This window comes from Cebus imitator, unplaced genomic scaffold (genome assembly GCF_001604975.1).
Source record: "Cebus imitator isolate Cc_AM_T3 unplaced genomic scaffold, Cebus_imitator-1.0 Scaffold55, whole genome shotgun sequence".
Lineage (NCBI taxonomy): Eukaryota > Metazoa > Chordata > Mammalia > Primates > Cebidae > Cebus > Cebus imitator.
The window spans coordinates 795,206-807,365 of NW_016107370.1; the positions used below are offsets into that span (position 1 = coordinate 795,206).

At 42.2% G+C, this 12,160-nt stretch overlaps 1 protein-coding gene across 2 annotated transcripts in view; it reads right to left on the reverse strand.

Moving 5' to 3' along the window:
• Positions 1-12,160, reverse strand: part of ATP8B1 (ATPase phospholipid transporting 8B1) — a 152,352-nt gene that overhangs the window by 3,408 nt on the left and 136,784 nt on the right. For both annotated transcript variants that reach the window (XM_017528793.2, XM_017528794.2), the window contains exons 22-26: positions 11,358-11,646; positions 5,187-5,410; positions 4,291-4,374; positions 2,451-2,696; positions 1,999-2,137 (exon numbers count right to left, since the gene is read on the reverse strand). In XM_017528793.2, the coding sequence (XP_017384282.1) occupies positions 1,999-2,137; positions 2,451-2,696; positions 4,291-4,374; positions 5,187-5,410; positions 11,358-11,646 (982 nt within the window). The remainder of the gene's footprint in view (positions 1-1,998; positions 2,138-2,450; positions 2,697-4,290; positions 4,375-5,186; positions 5,411-11,357; positions 11,647-12,160) is intronic.

Below are 12,160 nucleotides of genomic sequence, written 5' to 3' on the forward strand. Positions count from 1 at the left end.
CACACCACCATGCCCAGCTAATTTTTGTACTTTTTAGTAGACAGGGTTTCACCATGTTGCCCAGGATGGTCTCGATCGCTTGACCTCGTGATCCACCCGCCTCGGCCTCCCAGAGTGCTGGGATTACAGGCGTGAGCCACCCCTCCCAGCCGCCTATGGGAATATTCTAAGTAACTGGGTTACTAATATTTTAAAACACAGAGTTAGTAAAGAAAAACACAATCACAAAAAAATGAGCTCAATCCCAAGAAGGAAAGGGTTACCACAGCAACTGACTTTTACAACCCAACAACTGGTCATTAAAATCCGAATCTTTTACAGGGAAACTAGTTTATGGGGATGGTTTTTCATTGTGACTTTAAGCTCTCTATTAAAAATAATCTCATGAATTCCAGTTCATAATTATTTATATTTTCTATTTATAATATTTATGATATTTATATCAGTTCAAATTCATTCTAGCATTTGTCAATTTGTCATATGTTTTCTGCAGTTGTAATCATTGGTCACATAACTATTTTGTTTTCTATCAGTTATTGCCCTGCACACATATTTATTTGTTTTTTTAATTACTTTATTATTATTTTTTTAAGAGATAGGGTCTCACACTATGTTGCCCAGGCTGGTCTTGAACTCCTAGGCTCAAGTGATTTTCCTGCCTTGGCCTCCCAAACTGCAGGGACTATAGGTGTGAGCCACTGTGCCTGGCCTGCACACATATTTCTATTTCTAATAATGTAGGTTACTTTTGAATTCTAGAATTTTATTATATTGGTGTTTCATGGTATGATTAGCTAATTTAATAATATTCTTAGGTTTTGGACTATTTCTATTTTTTCCGCTTTTTAACAATTTAGAAATGTTATGGTGGTGCCATCTGTGGAAATTAGCTTACCAAAACTTGGTGTGTTTTATTATCTTGGGGTATTTTCCTCAAGTAGAAATACCTGGCCAAAATATATAAAGAGTTTCATAATCCCTTATGCATTTTCAAATAACGTTTGGAAAAATTAAAATATATTGCAGTGTTACCAGCAACACATGCATACTCACTTTTCCAAAAACCTACCAATAGTTGGTTTTTGGATCTTTTAAGAAAGGGTCTTGCTCTGCCACCCAGGCTGGGGTGGCATAATCATGGTTCACTGCAGCCTCGATCTCCCAGGCTAAAGCAATCCTTCCCACCTCAGCCTCCTGAGTAGCTGGGATCACCAGTGTGTACCACCATGCCCAGCTAATTTGTTTTCAATTTTATAATTTTTTTTTTTTTTTTTGTAGAGACAAGGTTTCCCAATGTTGCCCAGTCTTGTCTTGAACTCCTGGGCTCAAGCAGTCCTCCTGTCTTGGCCTCCCAAAGTGCTGGGATTATAGGCGTGAGCCACCACATCTGGCCCCATTATTAGGTTTTATGGGAAAGAAAGAATAGCCTTTTATCTAGCCTTTTAAGTCTTAAGTTATGTAACTCAACACACACACAGTACTCTCGTAAAGCTATTTTGTTTTCTTCTCATCGTGTTACGTCCTTTCAACCCATCATCACCATTTAATTTCCAGACAGGACATTAATTTTCACTAGCAATAATTTATACTTTATATATTTTTGTTTTGCTTTGCTTTTTTTGAGACAGGGTCTTTCTCTGTCACCCAGACTGGAGTACAGCAGTGCAACCACTACTCACTGTGGCCTCAACGTCCTGGGTCAAATGATCCTACCACTTCAGTCTCTCAAGTAGCTAGAACTACAACTGTGTGCCACCATGCCTGGCTGATTTATTTTTTTAGAGATGGGGTTTTGCCATGTTGCCCAGGCTGGTCTTGAACTGCTGGGCTCAAGCAATCCGCCTGCCTCAGCCTCCTGAAGTGCTGAGATTACAGGTGTGAGCCACTGCGCCTGGTCATTCCCCCTTGTATATTTTATTACTTACCAGAAGTTATGTCAAAATCTAAACTAATGACATTTGTCCGAACATTTATTTTTGGAATTTAGAAAATACCAACCTGTAAATTGAAATGCAGATGGAAAGAGAACATGTATTCCAGCACTATGAAAGTCAAACATGATGCCAAAATAAAGTGCAATGCTTCCAAAAATTGAAAAAGCATTCACAAAAGTCCAGTAAGAAGTATCCAAGCCAATCTGTTGGGAAACCAGAGAAAAACAGAGCACTCATTTTGGGGAATTAGCAAGAAATAAAGGATCTAACAATCCTGAAAATGAATTCAGCAATTTAGGCATGATTTGGCTTGAGTACTGGACAATCAGAAACCAAACCTTCATTGACTCAGGCAAGAAATAGAAAATATGCTTGGTATAAGAGATGAAAATAGCATTCATAGTTTGTAAGTGGTAGAGGTGAAGTGGGAGTCAGGTGGATGTGCACGCCAGTCTATATACAGAAATATAGATAGGTACCAATTGACACTGAATATGGCCCATGAAAGCCACTTACCTGGAAATTGACTGTTATTACAAGAGCAGAGGCCATGGTGACGGCAAAAGACTGGTAGTCGGAAGGTGCCTCTCCATCCTGCCCTACGGTTTGCAGATAAGCTCCAAGAGGTATGAAGAAGAGGATCATCGATGTTAGGACCCCATGCAACAGGCTTACGAAGAATCTCTTATAGTTGAATAGTAAGTCTCTTTGTCCCACTACATATAACCCAGGGAATCGGAGGCTCAGTTTGTCACTCACATCCTTAAGGAGAAAACAAAATGATGGTGTTTTATTCATCAGGTCAAAGCAGTCAGAGATATGGTATATATATATATAGAGAGAGAGACAGAGTTTTGCTCTTGTTGCCCAGGCTGGAGTGCAATGGTGCGATCTTGGCTCATGGTAACCTTCACCTCCTGGGTTCAAGTGATTCTGTCTAAGCCTCCTGAGTAGCTAGGATTACAGGCATGCACCACCACACCTGGCTAATTTTGTATTTTTATTAGAGATGGGGTTTCTCCATGTTGGTCAGGCTGGTCGTGAACTCCCAACCTCAGATGATGATTCTCCCGCCTTGGCCTCCCAAAGTGCTGGGATTACAGGCATGAGCCACTGCACCCAGCTGAGATATGTTATAATTAATATCTCACAAAAAGTTGCAGCCTGCTGTTAAATTTTAAGAAGGCCAAAACTGAACAAGATAATCAATCAATCCTGCAATATTTGTGGTGTGAGAGCTCAACCTCTGCACACCACAAATATTGCATTAGACCACCATTATTTGATATTGCATTAGACCACCATTATTTGATATTGCATTAGACCATCATTACTTAATATTTAATTCAGAGAAGAGCTAGGTATAAGTTTATTACTTTGCTACTCATAGAAAGAAAACAAATTAGTAATGTCAAAAAGTAAGTTGGGAGGCTGTTTTCACCTCCTGAGTGAATACACATCGCTGCAAATCCTTTGGGAAAAAAATGTTCTCATGCAAGTTGATGAGTTAATTGAAAATTATTTTTTCATCTTTATAGCACTTCTTTCTCTTTAAGAATTGCTATTAGATACAAATATAGATTAGCTACATAAACTTTGGAAGGGCTTTAAATTTACTTTAAAATGAGTAAGTTATTATTGTAGAGACATATTGGACTCTCAGGTGTCATTTTTTCTTTTTCTTCTTTTTTTGGAGATAGGGTCTCACTTTGTTGCTCAGCCTGGAGGACAGTGGCACAAACATGACTCACTGCAGCTTCAACTTCCCAGGCTCAAGTAACCCTCCCATCTCATCCTCCTAAGTAGCTGGACTTCACAGGTGTGCATTACCATGCCTACTAATTTTTGTATTTTTTGTAGAGATGGGGGGGTCTCCCTATGTTGCCCGGGCTGGTCTCGAACTGCTGACCTCAAGCAATCTGCCTGCCTCAGCCTCCCAAAGTACTGGGATTACAGGCACGAACCAGCACGCCCTGTCTTCATAGTAAGGTCATACTGTCTGAAAGGAACATAACAAATATGTGTGTCAATGAATTCAACCCAGTCACAGAAATCCTCTTTTTTTTTTGTCTTAGAGATAGGGTCTTGTTTTATTGCCCAGGCTAGACTTGAACACCTGGGCTCAAGTCATACTCCTGCATCAGCCTCCTGAGCAGCTGGGACTACAGAGAAATCTTCTTTCCTTATTACAAAATGAGAGGCACAGTCATGACCCTTGATGCCTGACAACAGAATTATGATAGGGTTTAATCAGAAAGAAGTAAACACCAGAAAAATGCACTGAAACATTTGTCTGTGACTTCTCTAACGAATGCTCTTCTGTCTAGAAGTGTCCCTGCCAGTGCAAGGCTCCTACCTGGTCGAGCAGCCCCATGAGGAGCACAGGCAGGCTGGAGTATAGCACGTTGTAGAGGGTGATGAACCAGTCCTCGTATGCAGTCTGTGAGGGGATGACAGAGGCTCCACGTCACCAACAAAGACACATGCCAGCAGGGATAGCACACACTCATCTGCTTCTTTTTTTTTAATTTTTTTTTTGTTTGTTTTAATAGACATGGGGTCTTGCTATGTTGCCTAGGCTGGTCTCAAACTCCTGGCCTTAAACAATTTCCCCACCTCAGCCTCCCAAAGTGTTAGAATTACAGGCAAAAGTCTATGCGCCCAGCCTGTTATCACTATTTTTTTCTTTTATTTTCTTTTTTTCTGAGATGGAGCCTTGCTCTGTCACCCAGGCTGGAGTGCAGTGGCACGATCAGCTTGCTGTAACCTCTGCCTCCTGGGTTCAAATGATTTTTCTGCCTCAGCCTCCCGAGTAGCTGGGATTACAGATGCACGCCACCACATCCAGCTAATTTTTGTTGAGATGGGGTTTCACCATGTTGGCCAGGTTAGTCTCCAACTGTTGACCTCAAGTGATCCACCCTCCTCGGCCTCCCAAAGTGCTGGGATTATAGGTGTGAGCCACTGCACCTGGCCCTGTTATCACTACTCTTAATGGCAAGGTAACATGAAAAAGTAACCAAAGATAAAGACAAAAACATACAAGCAAATCCCCTCCTAAGGCAAAGTGTTTTTACAGCACCAGAAACATTTAGAGAAGTGATGATCATACTTAATTATACCCCAACTGTAAGGAGACACAGCCCCAAAACTACAAATACAGAGAAAGAAACAAATTGGTTTATTGGAACTAGATTTTTCTTTAAGAGCTCTACTCAGTAAATAATAACGACAGCAACAACATTACATTACCTGTGCAGAGTAGCCATTGAAGAAGGAGTACCAGAAATGAACCAAAGTAAAGGCAAAGTTTTTGTAAAAGAAGTATCGTAGGAACTTGCACATCCTTATGTAAGACCACCGGCCATGCACCAGTAGTAGCCTCTGCAGATATCGGAACTGGGCAAAGGAATAATCACTCGACATGACAGCTTGCATTCCTTCTTGTCCGCTTATTCCAACGCCAATGTGGGCAGCTATTGGACAGAGGGAGAAAGCACTGTGGATCATAAGCCAATTGTGAGGCAAAACATCAGATAATAAAAATAGTTCCATAGCAAAACAAAAAACAAAGACAGACATTGACGGAATGATAAATACAGAAGCTCTTGCTCACCATCCCTCACCCTCAGCTCTTGAACTCAACTCAAAGTCAGAGTTACAAGTTGCTAAGCAGAGCACACAGTAGGGCTTCCATAAATATTTGGGAAAGGATCTCATGTGGGTGGTGAATTCCATTTGGATTATTTGCCCAGCTCATAACCATCCCTTCCATCCACAGCGTGAGCTCCAGGCACCTATGTGTAAACTCTGCCCTTGCCTTTTTGGCAACAGTTTTCTCAGTCATGAGCAGATACGTAATTTATGGTAGATACTACAAACCAGCTTCCCCAATTTCATTCCACTCTTGTTCCAATTAGAGAGGTAGGAAAGGAAATAAAAACCCTGCATTTCCCAGACTCCCTTGTAGCTAGGCTCTTTATGAATTAGGTTCCACTGTTTAGATCCATTTATGACTTGGAAGCAGAAGTGAATCAGAGCCCAGCATCCCTTCCTCTTTTGGCATTTCTGCAGCAGAGCTCATATCTACTTTCCAGCTACCTGGATGTTGACAGGCAACTATAAAGGCCTCTTAATGAGAAGCTCTTTAAAGGAACCTCAAATGTAGAAGCTCTCCTGGTAAGTGTCTTAGCTTAGAACCTGCTTCTGTAGTCCATTCAGAGCTTTTGAAAGTGCCTAGTCCCCTGTATTAATCAGATCTTGCTTAAAAGTACCAACTGGGGTCTGTTTCCTTTGGTAAATCCTGGCTGACAGAAAATCCAAGCTGAGCCAGTCTCTCTCTTGATATTCTGGAATTAGAATTCAGGCATTTTGTATCTAGAATTTTAAGGTCTAAATTACTGAGGTCAGAAATAGGTATATTTCTTTTTCTTTTTTCCTTTTGTGAGATGAAATTTTGCTGTCACCAGGCTGGAGTGCAATGGCACAATCTTGGCTCACTGCAACCTTCTTAGTTCAAGCAATACTTGTGCCTCAGCCTCCTGAGTAGCTGGGATTACAGGTGTGCACCACCACACCCAGATAATTTTTGTATTTTTTGTAAAGACAGGGTTTCATCATGTTGTCCAGGTCTTGAACTCCTGACCTCAGGTGATCCCCCCGCCTTAGCCTCCCAAAGTGCTGGGATTACATGCATGAGCCACTGTGCCTGGCCAAAATAAATATATTTCTTCCTGATGATTTCTAAGGGCCAGAGAAATAAATAGGGGTGGGGGAGAAGGGAGAGAATGGGGAGAGAGAAGGGAGGGAATCGAGGGAAAAGAGAGGGAAGAGAGAGGAGGGGAAGAAGGAGAACAGGAGGAGAGAGACAGATACTGGGTTCCTGGTGCAAATCTATGTCCTTGTTCCAGCATCTTCCTGAGGCTGGCTTCTTGGACAACAAGATATCTTTGTATCTTTTTAAATAAATTTCTTTTTTCTTTTACTTTAAGTTCCAGGCTACCTGTGCAGAATGTGCAGGTCTGTTACATAGGAATACATGTGCCATGGTGGTTTGCTGCCCCTATTGACCCTGCCCCTATTGACTCTCATCTCCCACCCCCCTCCAAATGTACTTTTTCTTAAGTTAGCTTTGGTTGTTCTCCAATACTTGCAATCAAAAAAAATTTTTTTTTTTTGAGACAGAGTTTTGCTCTTATTACCCAGGCTGGAACGCAATGGTGCAATCTCGGCTCACTGCAACCTCTGCCTCCTGGGTTCAAGCAATTCTCCTGCCTCAGCCTCCTGAGTAGCTGGGACTACAGGCGTGCACCACCATGCCCAGCTAATTTTTGTATTTTTAGTAGAGACGGGGTTTCACCATGTTGACCAGGATGGTCTCGATCTCTTGGCCTTGTGATCCACCCGCCTCGGTCTCCCAAAGTGCTGGGATTATAGGTATGAGCCACTGCACCCAGCCAATCAAAAGAGTTTTAACCAAGAAACTATTAAACTTTCAAAGTCTTATTCATGGCCCTCCAAGACTTTAAGACATTTTTTTTTCTTTACAGGGGAAAAAGTTTCCAGAATATATACAATTAAAGTCACATTGATTTATCCTTCCAATGGTCAATAAATAACACTATCAGATTAGAGAATTATTAGTTTTGTCTGGGTCTTATAAGTAATGACTGTGAAGATAGACCAGATCATTTAGAAAAGATGTATTGGAGAACACAACCTATCATTACTCAGACCCTGGCAAGTGGCTGCGACTCTGTGGCATTTCCGAACTAAAAAGAAGCTTCAAAAATCCTGCCCTAGTTACCGAACACAAGGTCTGGCAAATTCAAAACGTAACTGTAGTGACGTGTCCAAATCTGCATTTTCAGTAACACTTTGCAGTTCTAAAAAACAGAACAAATGGCATCTAGTCTAATAGTTATGATCTCTTTTAAAACACACAAATATTTCCTATGACCAGAATGGCTGCGGGACTGCTCCTTCCTGCCAAACTGTGGCCTTCTTTTCTTTCCTGAACAAGCCACGGAGGAAAACACTGAGATTCTCTTGGCTGTTGCAGCTGAGGGAGAGGAACCCCTACCCTAGGCCCTGGTATCCAGTCCTCAGCCTTCCCACTGAGCAGAGCAAGGACAGATGTGAAATGAACACTGTCATAGTTCCCAGGGCAACCAAAAGCACCTCAACAGATAGCACTATAAGGTGACATTGGCCTTTTTTGTAAAATGTAAGTATATGCACTTAGAGTTTCCTCTCAAATGAGGCGTTAGATGGCTCACTGGTAGGCACTCCATCATTCCTTAACAAAAGGACTATTTCCTCACTACAGCAATCATCCCTCTTGCCTTTTTTTTTTTTTTTTTTTTGAGATGGAATCTTGCTCTGTTGCCCAGGATGCAGTGCGGTGGTGCGCTGCACAATCTCGGCTCACTACAACCTCCGCCTCCTGAGTTCAAGTGATTCTCCTGCCTCAGGCTCCCAAGTAGCTGGGATTACAGGCACCTGCCACCATGCCTGACTAATTTTTGTATTTTTAGTGGAGATGGGGTTTCGTCATGTTAGCCAGGCTGGTCTTGAACTCCTGATCTCAGGTGATCTGCCTGCCTCATCCTCCCAAAGTGCAGGGATTACGGGTGTGAGCCACCATGCTCCACCTTGCCTTTATCCTTCTCATGCTTCATGTACATTCTCAGGCTCTAAGACCAAAAGAGACGACATCCACCCAGCTGGAATGAGGTATCTTCAGGTAGGATAGAGGGAGAAAGCTGCCTATGAGAGTCCTTGGATCCTTGCTAGGGGCAAAAACGTGGTGGATCATGATTCCTTCACTTCTTCCAGTCTACACTGCTAAACATGAAACCTGTTAGCAAACGCTCAGATTATTTTTGACACTTGAATTTCACTACTTTATGACCAGCAATTTCTTTGTGTGTGTGTGTGTGTGTGTGTGTGTGTGTGTGTTCTTTTTTGTTGTTGTTGGAGAAAGGATCTTGCTTTGTCACCCAGGCTGGAGTGGCACAAACATGGCTCACTGTAGTCTCAGCCTCCCAGGCTCAAGTGATCTTCCCATCTCAGCCTCACAAGTAGCTGGGACTACATGTGTGTGGCACCACACTTAGCTAATCTTTCTGTATATTGTCCTTGATGCATTTGAAAGAAATGACAGCTTTTACAAAGTAAAGAAAGACACTAATACTACTTGTATAACTTCTAAAGAGACCCCCAAAGTTTCCTACATTTTTATCCCAAAGGAATGATGTATAACTTATATATAAAGGTACCTGGAACAAGGTGTGGTGGCTCAATCTGTAATCCCAGCACTTTGGGAGGCTGAGGCGGGCAGATTCATTGAGCCCAGGAGTTCGATACCAGCCTGAACAACAAGGCAAATTCTCATCTCTACAAAAAATACAAAAATTAACTGGGCATGGTGGCTTATGCCTGTAGTCCCAGCCACTAGGGAGGCTGAGGTGGGAGGATTGCTTGAGCCCAGGAGGTGGAGATGAGCCAAGATCGTGCCACTGCACTCCAGCCTGGGTCACAGAGGGAGACTTTGTTTCTGAATGAATGAATGAATGAATGCACCTGGTGCTTAATAAAAATTTTAAGACAATGTAAGAAAATCCGCTATAAGGTTATATATGTTGACTTTGTGCAATCCCTCTCATTATGTATGAGTGAGCTCAGAGGAACAAAATGTTTCAAGTCTAAGCCCATAATCAGTTGATAAATCTCCAAAGCAAACCCCTCCCCTCCCATTATCTAGACGGATACTTAATAACTGAATAAAAATCATGTTTGACTTGTCATTTTGGCACAGCTAATTAAGTTAAAGATACATAACGGAAATAAACTAGAGCTGGCTGGCTACAGAGGAAAGAGATAGATCTAATTCCATGCAAGCAATACCATTCGTATGGTACGACAAGCACATGCAAAAAAATTGTGGGGATGAATTAAACCGCCAGTGACGACAGACATACGCACTGATAAAGAAGGCAAGATGACATACGTCATACAGCTGACTCCTGCTGAGGAAGATAAAGTTGGAATATTCTTAGTATACATCAAGGAGGAGGAAGAGACTAAGAAAAGAAAGAGACAGACTCATGAGTCACAAAATAGACTGAAAAGTCTAGTTATATATAATGCATTTAAGCCACCCAGCACTACAGGAACATGCAGTTACCTATGTATAGTCAGGTAATACTTCAGCCCAGCAATAATAATATGACAGAGCTGGAGGTGGCATTAGGGATTATTTCCTTTTCCAATAAGAAAACTGAAACCTGAGCGTAAGGCCAAGGTGACACAGGATTTTGACAATACGATGAGGATGAATATCCAGGTCATTGGTTTGAGTATTTTCATTACAAGATACTCCTTATAGTAACAGGGTGGAAAAAGGAACAGGACTCAGACAGAGATGAGGGCGGCAGGTGTGGTTCTGCAGGCTTTAATGCCAGCACAGCTGTATTTCTGCACGGCTGGACTCAATCTTTTAATTGTGTGAACCTAAGTTCTAGCAACCAGCAAAAGGCAGCCTTCTAGGGAGGTCAGGAGGATGGTGAGACCACGTGGAAGCTTTTCTTCAATGCTAAACATGTGACTCTAAACTCACAGCAGGTGACCCAATGATGAAGCTCCCACACATTTACCACAGGTAAGAAGAAAGCCCCAGAAAGAGATGTTTAGGTGAGGGAGAATATTATCAAAGCAAGCACCAGAGTTCAACAATTTATCTTACAAAACTTATTAACTATCAAGGTTTTTTTTGTTTTTTTGAGACAGTCTCACTCTGTCGCCCAGGCTGGAGTGCAGTGGCATGATCTTGGCTCACTGCAACCTCTACCTCCCGGGCTCAAGTGATTCTTCTGCCTCAGCCTCCCAAGTCGCTGGGATTACAGATGTGCACCACCACACCTGGCTAATTTTTGTATTTTTAATAAAGACGGGGTTTCATCATGTTGGCCAGGCTGGTCTTGGATGCCTGACCTCATGATCAGCCCGCCTTGGCCTCCCAAAGTGCTGGGATTACAGGCGTGAGCCACCGTGCCCGGCCAATATCAGGGTTTTAATAAGCCCAAAAGAAATATGGGGAGAGAACCAGTAAGAGGGAACAAAATATACCACATCTATGTAAAAGAAGAAAAATATAAGGATGAATTCCCACCCCTCATAGACCTGATCTTCCTCTTAGCATCCTTCAGGAGCCCTGTCAGCAATACCTTTTCCTCCTGATGGGCTGTGGGCTTTCTGGGGATAGGGTCACAGGTGTTGTCATGGTTAAGTGACTTTATGAAACATATGCTCTATGAAAATTTAAGCTGTAAAATCTAAAAAAAAAAAAAACACCCCCAAACATTCCAGCCATTTCTCCTCTCTAGCTCATTGGTCCTCACTGGCCATCGGTGCATGACTCACTTTTGATCATGTTCACGTCATTGGCCCCGTCTCCAATGGCCAGCGTGATGGCTTTCTTGTACTTCTTCACCAGGTCCACCACCATGGCCTTCTGCTTGGGGGTGACGCGGCAGCAGATGACTGCACTGCACTCACAAGCCAGGTCCACAAAGTTTTTCTGCCGCTGCTCTTTCTTAGTTTCTAGCCTCCTTTTACTTTGGGTCCGCATTCGTTTTTCTTCTTCTGTCCTTGGGAACTTCAGCTTCAGAATCTTACTTCTCTTGGTCTTTTTTTCGAGAAGAATTTCATTCTGTGAAATAGGAGAGAGAAGAAGTTATATTCATTTTAGTTTTAGCCCAGGAATACCATTCCCAAAATTTAAATTATGTGAAGGATAATTTTCGGGTTATGTCACTGATTATATTTGACAAATAAACTTGATTTTATAATCAAAACATGTATATGGTTGTGTATATATATACACAATATACAATACATATTTATATATTGTGTATATATATGCGTATATATATTTTTTGAGACAGAGTCTTACTCTGTCGCCCAGGCTGGAGTGCAATAGCCTGATCTCGGCTCACTGCAACCTCTGCCTCCCAGGTTCAAGCGATTCTCCTGCCTCAGCCTCCTCAGTAGCTGGGATTACAGGCATGCACCACCATGCCCAGCTAATTTTTGTATTTTCAGTAGAGACGGGGTTTCTCCATGTTAGTCAGGTTGGTCTTGAACTGCTGACCTCGTGATCCACCCTCCTCAGCCTCCCAAAGTGCTGGGATTACAGGCATGAGCCACCACGTCCAGCCTTTTTT